Source organism: Chanodichthys erythropterus, chromosome 11, assembly GCF_024489055.1.
Source record: "Chanodichthys erythropterus isolate Z2021 chromosome 11, ASM2448905v1, whole genome shotgun sequence".
NCBI lineage: Eukaryota > Metazoa > Chordata > Actinopteri > Cypriniformes > Xenocyprididae > Chanodichthys > Chanodichthys erythropterus.
The window spans coordinates 5,173,759-5,186,628 of NC_090231.1; the positions used below are offsets into that span (position 1 = coordinate 5,173,759).

Below are 12,870 nucleotides of genomic sequence, written 5' to 3' on the forward strand. Positions count from 1 at the left end.
TCATACAGAAAGTTACCTTCTAGTGACCACAGCGTCGTACATACTCCAGATGTTATCCAGGACAAGCTGCACAAACAGAGGCTTCTTTCCTTTGGACTGTGAAGACAAAAAGAGTTGATGAGCGTGATGTCTGTTAGGACAGTATATATAAAGTTAAGAAACATCAATTTATATGGAAAAGAGAATGCATACACTAACTAAGACATCATGTAGGTGACCCAGGGACTGCAATGATTCATTAGTTGCCTTTTTTAAAGTTTACGACCCATAATAACAAGTTTCTAATGTGACTGAATGAGGTCAAACTCAACTAACATCTGAGCTCAATTGAGTTTAAAGGCTTCAGTTAGGCTTGACTCTGTCAGTCCTGCAAATCAATGTTGCCGTCTGGAGGTCACGTCGCCCTCCATAACCAACTCTCTCTGAATGAGATCTGTCTGACAGACTGGAATAATGGCAGAGACAGATAAGTCTGGGCTGTAGACTGTGTTTTGTATGAGCATTGTCTAAATCGTCTGGTAACTGCAGACAGATCTTCAGGGTTCATTATTCTGATCTTCGTCCTGCATTACTGTAAACATCTTCAACAAGAGTGTTCTTATTAACCAAAATCAACAAACTACAGTGTCCTCATTTTTTTTTAAGGCCCAGTGACAAATATAGAAAGTATATTTTTGCAAAATCTTTTAAAATCAAGTTTAACACACACACACTCCATAAATGTGATCACTGCTCAGAATAATAGATAGTACAGGAAAGAGGAATAATAAGTTAAACCAACTTTTACATGTCAAACAGACTCATTTTTATCCCAGATAGTCTTATTAACCTGGGTTTTATGCTTTTGTTCTTTATTATGCTGTGTCAGCGCTGTTATGCCTGAGAACCAACACACAACAGTGTATCTAATGTACAAACGATGTCATTGATGGTTGAACAGTTGCAAGAAAGGACCAATCACATGTTGAATGGTAATCATTATATGTAAAGTTAGATTTTCTAACTTTAATCTTAATTTAATTTAAACAATATATATATATATATATATATATATATATATATATATATATATATATATATATATATATATATATATATATATATATATATATATATATATATATATAAACATAATAATATGAAATCAATACTTTAGAAATAAATTAAGAAAATAAGAAATTAATACTTTTATTCAGAAAGGAAACATGGCAATAAATACATTTGGATGTGTTTCAAATAATGCTGTATCTTTATAAACATTCTATTCATCAAAGAATCCTGGAAATTAAATATGGATCCCAGTTTCCAAAAAAAAAAAAAAAAAAATTAATAATATATATATATATATATATATATATATATATATATATATATATATATATATATATATATATAAATAAACATAATAATATGAAATCAATACTTTAGAAATAAATTAAGAAAATAAGAAATTAATACTTTTATTCAGAAAGGAAACATGGCAATAAATACATTTGGATGTGTTTCAAATAATGCTGTTCTTTTAAACATTCTATTCATCAAAGAATCCTGGAAAAAATATGGATCCCAGTTTCCAAAAAAAAAAAAAAAAAAAATATATATATATTTTATATATATATATATATATATATATATATATATATATATATATATATATATATATAATTATTATTATTATGATTATTAATATATATTTATATATATATATATATATATATATATATATTTTTTTTTTTTTATAAAGTAAATCGGCATATTAGAATGATTTCTGAAGGATCATGTGAAACTGTAGACTGTAGTAATGATGCTGAAAATTCAGCATATTATATATATATATATTTTTTTTTTTTATAAAGTAAATCGGCATATTAGAATGATTTCTGAAGGATCATGTGACACTGAAGACTGTAGTAACGATGCTGAAAATTCAGCATATTATATATATATATTTTATATAGATATATATATTGATTTATATATATATATATATACACATAACTATTTATATATATATATATATATATATATGTGTTATTATAGATTTTATAAGTTATTTTAAATTCTAATATTTTGCAATATTACTGTTTTACTGTTTTTTAGATCAAATTGATGAGCTTAAGATACTTCTATCGAAAACATTAAAAAAAAAACAACATTAACAGTAATGTACTTTTTTAAAAATAATAATAATAATAATAATAATAATAAAAATAAAATAATGCAATGAAATGCTATTTATTATTATTATTATTTTAATTCCAAAATGTAAAATAAGTCCAACATAGAAGTGTACAAGTCAAATCAATCTCTATATAATTATATTTTTTCATTTATTTATTTATTTTTAAATAATACATCCAAATAAAAAAATATGAGTGTCACATTATTGATCCTTAGTTATAACACTGTATCCAGGTCTGATATGTTCTGTTTAGGGATTGACCGATATGCATTTTTCAGGGCCGATGCCGATACCGATTATTACAGATCAAGGAGACCGATAACCGATATTTTGAACCGATATGTGTCTAGTGTAAAAATGAAAATTAATGTAAAAATTAAGAATAAAAAGGCCTCTGACAAAGACTCTCTTTAAATTATTTTAACACATCTTTAATTCTGAGAACCGTTCATAATAACAACATTAATATTAATAAAAACAACAAACATAAAAAGTGCTGGGAGCATCCATCAGCAGCATTCTATAAACAAAGTAAAACTTAAAAGCAAATTTAAACAGCAACAAATGAACAAATAATGGAAAATAAATGTAATCTCTCTGAAGTTTTATGAAGTAAATTAAAATGGGTAACAATTAGTATACAGGACAGCGTCATCCAGAAACGTGCAATGTGAGATTATTGTCAATTTACCTTATTAGCATAGGGTTATTAGTCAAATGAGAGAGCGCGGCCGCGGAGATAACTATCAGGAATAGGGAGCTCGCGTCGCGTCAGGGCTTCAGAGCTCGCGCTTGATGCCCTGGCTTTCAGCTCTTCAAAATTGCATAATGGTAATTCTGAATCTGTATGATAAATTATTTTGCAATCATGTTAGAATAAAGCAATATTTCTCCAAATAAGCGCAATTTTTTGACTAAGAGCCCTAACGGAACGGACGCTGTTCAGTGCCGCAGCAGACGTGAGTGAATTCATTCGTGTTGATAATCTATTCACAATATAACGTTAAGTTGGCCGAATGGTGAGAGAAGTAGGTTTTCTCAGCACTGATGTGATGATCCGTTAAAGCATATCACTGCAATGACGGACATTTACCGGGAATTCACAGTATAATAACTGAACGGGGCTTGACATCATAAATCGATTATATTTAGGTGTTTTGCAACTTCAGTGTAGTGATTTATTGCAACTTCAGGAACGTTTACTGCATTCTTACCTTCGAGAGTTAACTTATTGATGTGTGATGATGATCACTGAAGCAGCTCCGTGTGCTTTTGGATGTGAGAGCGGAACATTTTCCAGCAGCGCCAGGCTCGTGACTCCCAACAAACCAGACGGACGATGGGCGGGGCTTAGTCTAGGCCACAGAGCGGTGCGCTCTGACTGAGGTGGCTGGATCAGTGCCAGATCGCGCATTTCAAAATAAAATGGTTTTATCGGCAAATCAGTTTTGAAAATGGCCGATTGCCGAAAACAATAAAAATGCTTAATATCGGCGCCGATAATCGGTCGACCCCTAGTTCTGTTATATTAAGATCATTTGTTCATGGGAAGTGAGAGGATGTTCCACGGTGTGTGTGTGTGTGTGTGTGTATGTGTGTGTACTCTAGCTATTAAAGTGAGGTTTCAGTGAGAGAACTGACGTCCATTAGCATAACTGCAGCACATCTGAATGTCCTAAATGGCACTACAAACCCAGAGCATCTAATGGAGAGTCTGTGCTATCACATCACTCCTGTAGCTCTGTCAGCCCACTTCCAGAGATGGTCAAACCAAGCATGTACTGTAACAAACACTCCATATCGAAATGTTCAGCATGAAAGCATTTAAAGGGTTCGTTCACCCAAAGATGAAAATTCTGTCATTCGCTCATCATCAGAACACAAATGGAGATCTTTTTAAATGAAAAGAGCTTTGTGTCCCTCCATAGAAAGATACACAACTGACACTTTCATAAAAAAATATCTTTTCCCTATTGCAAACCCCTACAAAAAAATGAATTTGGTAGTACCACGGCATAATGATGGGATAAATTGGTCATATCATGTTATTATTTAATGTTTCAACAAATACCAATGTATTACCATGTTTATAAACCACGTTAGGCTGTATTATCTCACAGAAATGATTGTACCTGAGCTCCCTTCATGATTTTTTTAGCTTTGGCGTTGAGGTAGAAATCGCCCCACAGGGTCTTGAGCAGAACCCAGAAGCGGATACCCATCTTCTGACTGTACATCTCAGCAAACTGATGGATCCTGTTACAGAAAATACAGTTCAGCATCATTATTTGCACTTGTCATGTGTTATTTTATTTCATCACATTCATTTGTATGAACGTAGTTCAAAGAATATGTGATTTTAACAATATCTCTGATCTTACAGCTGTCATAGATTACTGCATAATTAAAAAGTAACTACATTTAACAGATTATTCACAGATAGACAGCTGCAATGTTAAACATCACACTGTTATTGAGTCATATTTAGTAAGATATCATTAGCATTCAACTTCAAAATCATATTTCTGTTGGAGTCGTGAAGCAGTGGTTAGCGCACGTGCATGCAGACACATTGCTCAAGCTCTGGCCTGTGGCGTATGCTGAATAGAATATAAAAAAATATAGTAAAATAAAACATCACATGATCTAATAGATATACTAATACTATTCTACAGTATATATCTGGGATTACCAAACTTCAGCTGTACCCCTTTGACATTAAATATTTACTTAAAATGAGACTTTAGTTGATATTTTGATCACTTCACTCTTTCATATGTTCAAGGTTCATTGGTATTGGTTAATGGTCACATGATATGTAGGTACCCAATTCCAACAATGAGATATTTTTCGATTTTTAGGCAAAACGGCTCAGAAATCATAAATGAAATCACTAGTAATAAGATATAATTGCTTATTTTTGACCAGTTGGTGGCACTGTTACCAAACTGATGTCGAAAGCCTCAGAATCAGCTCAGCATCATGCCGTCGAGCTTGTTGATGTGTTACTCAAGAACAGTTTAAAGCTTTTAATAACTTTTTGGGGTGTTTTTGCCGGCATGTTCTGAAGATGATCTGAGCCAATATTGGTGAAAATCAAACCAATGGTCTAAAACAAGGTAGGTTTTCAAAGAAATTCAAAATAGCGGACAAATGTGCCACTAAATGTGTCATATCGGTATCAGAGTTCTCAGTATGACTCAATGAATCTATCAAGACCAGTTTCACTAGAATAGTCCAAATAAATCAAAAGCTATTAGCATCTTTCTTTTTTAAATTTCATTATAAATGTTGACCACAAGGTGGCACTGTTCCAAAACTTTTTGAGTAAGGTGAGTTCAGGTTGATTGGGACACTTTTTCCCATTGAGATGTCTAGGAAAAAGTGTCCTAATCAACCTGAATTCACCCTACATTTAGGGCATGGTGCCATTTCCCAGTTTTGTAATGATACGCTAAAAATACAGCATTTTACAACAAGATTCAAAATGGCCAATGTCCAAAACAGTTGATATGGATATCAATCGACTCAGTATGCTGCATTGAATCAAAAGAATTTTTAGGGAAACTGTTTAGAAGTTATGAGCAAAAATAGTCAATTTTTCTTAACTCCTGACCAGTAGGTGGCACTGTGCCGAAACAGTGCAAGTGGCCTCAAGTCATGCTTGTGATGACATTTACCAAGATTCGTCTCAATATGCTGAAGTATTGCAGAGATATAGCCTCACATCCATTTTGACATGCTCTTTGTCAATTTGGCTTGATCAAAAAGACTTTAATAAATTTGGTTATACTTTATTTTTAGGTGACGTAGGTTAAGTACTGAGTAATATTAATTAACTACACGTACTTACTATAGAGTTACGGTTATGGTTAGGTTGAGGGTTACTTGTAATTATGCATAATTTACTGTTATTACTATAGTAAGTACATGTAGTAACTACGTCACCTTAAAATAAAGTGTTACCATACATTGTTGCAATCATGGTCTGAACTTTTTCTAGTGAAAATCGACAAACCATCTAGGATGAGTTCAAAAAAAGTAGATTTTTCAGATAATTCAAAACGGAATCGTTTGTTTCTAGTCCTTGAAGTTCAGAATTTATTAGCATAAATTTAAGTGCAACTTCGGACAGTTGGTGGCGCTAGAAGGAAAGAGTCTCCAAAATTGCTGTGGTTAATGTTCACACTGTCCTCTATCTGTGTGCCATATTTCATCATCTTCCCACAAGCAATTTTATAGGCAGCCTTAGACTTAATACGAAGAACACTAACGGAAACGATAGGTTTGACCCCTAATTAATAAACAAAATAAAATAAAGTGTCTGTTGATTTGACATCAATAAATGGAAAGGGGAAAAAAAATATGTATGAAATGTATATTAGTCTAAGTGCATGCAGTGCATGTACAGCATCTTAAATCATCTAGCTAAAATGTAATTACATATGCATAAATAATTATGTTTTTACATAAAGAACCTGAAGCTTAAGTTTATACTTCCACTAAAACATTTTTAATGGCTTTGAATTAGTTTACATGTCCATGTGTGACTAACTAGGTCACCTTTTTTAGTTCTACAAAAAAAGCACACGCAGACTTTTGTGTTTCTGATTCAGAGGCTCATTTGCATAAAGTCAGCACAACTTAACGATATGTAGAAATTTCAAAACAAGTAACAATGGAACCCTATGGAACCCTTTTGGTGTTTAGCATGTCAGATTCCAATTTCATTGTATGGAAAAGAGCAGCTCAGACACTGTGTCTAACAACATATTGTTTCTAAAGACAATTATACAGGGTTTGGAACGACATAAGGGTGATTAAATGATTGATGACCAACTTTTTTTTAGACCTATTCATCTAATCTTAAAAATGTAAATTGGTACTTTACTCGAGTGTTTTTACAGTATAAAACGGTGTACAATGTGGTGAGTTTTGGTGTGAAAACGTCCTCATGCTCACCAGAGTGCTCTGTTCTGTTTTCTCAGCTTTTAGAAATGTCCACCTACACCAGTCGTATTAGTACTTTAGCACTTATTTCAAGTATCTAAAACCACAGTTATGTAACACCTCAAAAATGTGCGCTCCATTAGAAGGGTGGGGAGTCCTGATGTTGAAATCTAGTATTGTATTGCCATCTTGTGAGCCATTGTAAGTACTACAACCACTGCTGGGATGTAAAGGGTGAATGCCAACCATGTAAGCTTTAATTTTAATAAAAGCATCAGGTAAAATCATTTTAAAAAATTGTGGAAGCATCCTCAGTTTCAGAAAGTGTAACACATACCTGAAGCCCCAGCCGTCTATAGCGCTGGCAAATACCACATTTCCCCGATCAGGACTGAAGTAGAGGTCAGAGTCATCGGTTTCCTCTAAACCCGCGCTCCAGTCGTACACCTGATCTCCGCTGTCGTTCTCTGCATAGCTGCTCGGAGTCTCTGCTTCTTTCTCCGCTCGCTCCTCCAGAACTTTAGAGGTGAATAACGTGCCAGTAACTGCGTTCACCTATAGAACAGGAAGAACCAAACATTCAAAGCCTTATGAGTTTCATCTTTGTACAGAAACATCTCTCAGAGACACATCATACCATAAAGGATCAAAATTCATGTTTTCAAACTCAAAATATCCTAATCAGTCCAAACACACCTGCAAAAACACTGCTTTTGAAATGTTTTTGAAAGAAACATAACATAAAAATACAGTAAAAAAAAATAATCATATGAAATGTTATTACAAATTGCAATTATTATTTATGAATTGTTATTCATCAAATACTGTTTATTATTTAAATTTATTCTAGTTAGAATATGTGAATGCAAAACTGTCACATGATCCTTCAGAAATCATTCTAATATGCTGTTTTGCTGCTCAAGTAATATTTATTATTATCAATGTATTAAAAACATATATATTTGCGGAAAACGTGATACATTCTTTTCCAGATTTATTTGATAAACAGAAAAACAGCATTTATTGTAAATAGAAATATCTTTACTGACACTTTTGATCAATTTAAAGGGTTAATTCTCCCAAAAAATTAAAATAATGTAATTTATTACTCACCCTCATGTCGTTCCACACCCGTAAGACCTTCATTCATCTTCAGAACACAAATTAAGATATTTTTGATGAAATCCAAGTGAGGCCTGCATAGCCAGCAATGACATTTCCTCTCTCAAGATCCATAAAGGAACTAGACACATATTTAAATCAGTTCATGTGAGGACAGTGGTTCAATATTAATATTAGAAAAGGCAGGAACACACCAAGCCGATGGTCGGCCGTCGGGCAGTTTTCTTTGTCAGCCGACTAAGTTTTCTCAGTGTGTTCTGCACCGTTGGCTGAAGTTGGTCCTCATCTGGTTTTTTTTTGGCCGATTCGAAATGTTGAATCGCCGTTGGAGCTTGTCGGTCCGTTGGGCCATCTGATCATTCTAATTTGGCTGTTCAGATACTGCCACCTGCTGGCACGGAAAGACATTTCATCTTGCGCAGACGCAGAACGGACGTGCTACTTGGCCGTCGGCTGTTTAGCGTTGGATTAGTGTGTGAGGCCAACTTTGGACACAGACGCTGCTGACGTGAGCCAACCCCAGTCTGTTTTCGTCGCCACTAGTTTGTCGGTGTCGGCTTGGTGTGTTCTGGCCTTAAAGCGACGAGAATACTTTTTGTGCACCAAAAAAACAAAATAACGACTTTTCAACAATATCTCTATGGGCTGATTTCAAAACACTGCTTCAGAGCTTTACGAATCGAATCAGTGAATCGGAACGCCAAAGTCACGTGATTTCAGCAGTTTAGCCGTTTGATAGGAGATCCGAATCACTGATTCGAAACAAAAGATTCATAAAGCTCAGAAGCAGTGTTTTGAAATCAGCCCATCACTAGATAATGTTGAAAAGTCATTATTTTGTTTTTTTGCACACAAAAAATATTCACGTCGCTTTATAATATTAAGATAGAACCACTGAACTCACATGAACTGATTTAAATATGTTTTTAGTACCTTTATGGATCTTGAGAGAGGAAATATCATTGCTCCTTATGCAGGCCTCACTGAGCCATCAGATTTCATCAAAAATATCTTAATTCATGTTCTGAAGATGAACGAAGGTCTGTAGAATGACATGAGGGTGAGCAATAAATGACATTATTTTCATTTTTGGGTGAACTAACCCTTTAATGTGTCCTTGCTGAATAAACATATCAGCAACATATGTTTAAAAAGACAATTTTACTGACCATAATATTGGATGTTTGTATAAATTATAAAAATACATTAAAAAAATAAATAAAAAAAAGCAAGACAGTATAAACAGTTTTCAACAGTATAAGTTGATCTTATATAAAAAATAAAATGTCATAAAAGTATGTCATGAATCCATATTTTGGATTGTGTGGCCATGTTTCGGAGCTCTGCCTCACCTGCTCTAGTATTTTCTGCAGGTGAGCGTACGCCTCCTGTGAAGTGAGTTTCAGCTCCACAATCAGCCGGTCAATTTTGTTGATGACAAGAACAGGACGGATATTCTCCAGCCAAGCTTGTCGTAAAACAACTTGTGTCTAAAGCAGAAAGGAACGAGATGCTGTTACAGGATGATGTAAACATCAACTTTACAACACAACTGTTGTTGACAATCAGATTCAAAATTTAAGAAATAAAAGTCTCTATAATAAAGATTTTTACATTATTTAAACGTGATCATTTTTGATGATTTTCGTGAACATCTGATGTGATGGTACAAACAAATCAAGAACCAGTGTTTTGAACAAAGAAACAATTTACTGAATCATTCTTACCAATGCCGTTTTTGTTTCTGAAGTTGTAATCAGAGAAGCCAATAAAACATAAACTATTTTTACATTTGAATTAATGAACAAATAAAAAGTGCATAACAGCGTGTAATTTCTACGCAGTTATACAGTGAAACCTGCCTGAGAAAACACACTCAAGTCATGGATGATACCTGCGGACACACTCCCTCCACGGCATCAACCACAACAATGGCCCCATCACACAGTCTGACGGCAGTGGACACCTCCGAGGAGAAGTCCACATGACCGGGAGAGTCGATCAGATTAATGAGGTAGTCAGTTCCTCCTGCAACGACAAAGACTGTGAGTTACAGCAATACACAGTGTTGAATCAGTAAAGCTACGGACTGCCTACAGATATTTAATAAAGCAATCAAAGGTAAAATAACACTGCATAGTCTTCACTGTGTAAATTAATCAGATTAATCCTTATTAAAGTTATTCAGTCAAGAGCAGTGTGTGATTTTTCATTTGATTAACATTAAGAACACAGACGGCAGCAGGAATATTAGGCTGCTGTCACTTTAAGAGCTGCACGGATCCAATACACTGATACACATTATCTTTCTCAAATGTTTACATTCACTTAAGACATGTTTACTAGGATAATCGCCAATACAGGCAATTTCAAGCATAAGAACATATGAAAAAGAGCTCAATTCAGTATTCGCGGCTTGATGGCATTACCTGTTGCGTAATGTAATGAAATAGCGCTGGACTTCATCGTGATTCCTCTGATCTGCTCATCTTCCCTGCTGTCCAGATATCTCAGCTACAGGAACAGACAGAAAACGGCATTTCATTTCACATAATTTCAAGCAAACCAATTATTTCCTACTGATTGTATGGGTAGCTAACAGTTATTGTTGGAGTTAAGCATACTGCTTGTGTGTTAGACTAAAAACTGACAGAAATGTTGACTACATGAAAAAAAAAAAAAATCAACATATAGTGCAAGACACTGTCAAATTCAGTCAATTGACTTAAAATGAGTTAAAACTGCATATATATTTATATATATATATATATATATTTATTTATTTATTTTTTCAGTTTAGTTTAGGATTTAATCATTTAAAGGTACAATATGTAATAATTTTGCAGTAAAATATCCAAAAACCACTAGGTCAGTGTTATATGTTTTGTTCACTTGAGTACTTACAATATCCCAAAATGTTTCCAACTATTTGTAAATCGTGTGAAAATTGTAATTTTAACCAAGGCTCCGGGACGTGTGAGGAGTCGCCTGTCAGTTGCGTCATACCAGCGTTACCCTCGGTTTTCGGTTTGATTTTGTAGAAACCATGGAAACACCAAAGACGCTTTAATATATTTACATGTTTTAATAGACAAGGGAACAACTGTTTTGATATATTTATAGACAGAAAACTAGCTATTGTTATATAGCTCCACACGTTTAGTCTTATTGTTTAAATCTAATTTTCTTGATTTTTTGCGAGTCTCATGCTTTACCATGCCTCAGAGAAAAACACTGTTTTGTGAAGTAGCTAACATAGCATAATCAGATGCAGCTTTATTTTTAGTAACAGTAATACAGCATTTTCTCCATCATACAATACGTTTTAAAATGAATCCCATGCCATTTATCAACACAATCATCCAGCATTTAATATGATATTGTAAAATCGATCTATCTTACTGCAGTGTGTAACAGTGTCTCACAGCAGCCGCCGAGCGAACGCACAGAGTAACGTTATAACATCATTTTCAACACACTCAAATGTATCTAATATGATAAACAGAGCTGCGTTACCTCATACTCATGACCGGAAAAGCGGCGCCGGCGACTGTGTCATAATAAAAGTCCCGCTGCTCGTGAGGCGTGTTGCGCAATCACTCCAGCTCCTCGTTCAGCTCCACAACACTCGCTCCTGCTCTGCTACAGTAACGTTAATAATCTAATCCATGAACATGATTTCTTCCCGAGTCCTATCCCGATTATTTCGCACCATCCGTTGAGGTGAAGACCAAATGTCCCAAGATTACGTGCTCAAACTTGGCGTCATCAAGCTACGCCTTTGATTTGAATAGGCTTCTAGCGGACAGAAATCCTACATACTGCACCTTTAAGTACTTCAAATTCAACTTATTTCTTATTTCTAATTTTCGTTAAAATTTTAATTTTATTATCTAATATTTGTACTTTATTTTATTTATACTTTATTTCAGTTAAGATTTTTTTTTATGGTTTTAGTTAACAACAACCCTGATAACAATATGTAACTAAAAATGCATTGTCATTGTCATAGTTTTATTGTAATCATATTTGAATTGTATTTTGAAAAACACAAAATATGTGTAAAAAATAAAAAATAAAAATAAATAAATAAAATATTAGTAATTGTGTAGCATGTAGTTATTGTGTAATCACTGATCATTTTGCTTTAGGTCCACTTACCTTTCCAGCTAAACGACTGGATATAATACCATTACTCGCCACCAGACAGTCGGCTAATGTTGTCTTCCCTGTGGGCAACACACATTTACAAACACAAAGTTTGAAGTTACAACAAATATTTTATGTTAGACTCTTGACAGTTAACAAAAACAAAGATCATACTTCACACTCACCATGATCTACATGAGCAAGAATACACAGATTTCTGATCTGTGTCGTTTTCTTCTGCAGTGCAATTATCTTCTCCAAACTTGTGTGACCCATTTTTGACTTTCTATGAAGATGAAGATCATCATTATTACAAATGCATAAACAATAAGCCAAGATAGCATTTGGACACTTGAAAATCTGTGATGCCATTGCATTATATAACTAAATAGGTTTTTATTCCTGTAATAAAAGTAAGACATTCCAGAGATAATAATACTACACTTTCATTAACTATTTTGAATTTA

The 12,870-nt window shown here is 33.9% G+C and overlaps 1 protein-coding gene across 3 annotated transcripts in view; it reads right to left on the minus strand.

Moving 5' to 3' along the window:
* The window catches only part of efl1 (elongation factor like GTPase 1), a 148,077-nt gene that overhangs the window by 134,608 nt on the left and 599 nt on the right, over nucleotides 1-12,870 (minus strand). For all 3 annotated transcript variants that reach the window (XM_067401090.1, XM_067401088.1, XM_067401089.1), the window contains exons 2-9: nucleotides 12,589-12,689; nucleotides 12,416-12,483; nucleotides 10,684-10,768; nucleotides 10,149-10,282; nucleotides 9,607-9,744; nucleotides 7,470-7,687; nucleotides 4,315-4,438; nucleotides 17-96 (exon numbers count right to left, since the gene is read on the minus strand). In XM_067401090.1, the coding sequence (XP_067257191.1) occupies nucleotides 17-96; nucleotides 4,315-4,438; nucleotides 7,470-7,687; nucleotides 9,607-9,744; nucleotides 10,149-10,282; nucleotides 10,684-10,768; nucleotides 12,416-12,483; nucleotides 12,589-12,679 (938 nt within the window). In that variant the 5' untranslated portion in view covers nucleotides 12,680-12,689. The remainder of the gene's footprint in view (nucleotides 1-16; nucleotides 97-4,314; nucleotides 4,439-7,469; nucleotides 7,688-9,606; nucleotides 9,745-10,148; nucleotides 10,283-10,683; nucleotides 10,769-12,415; nucleotides 12,484-12,588; nucleotides 12,690-12,870) is intronic.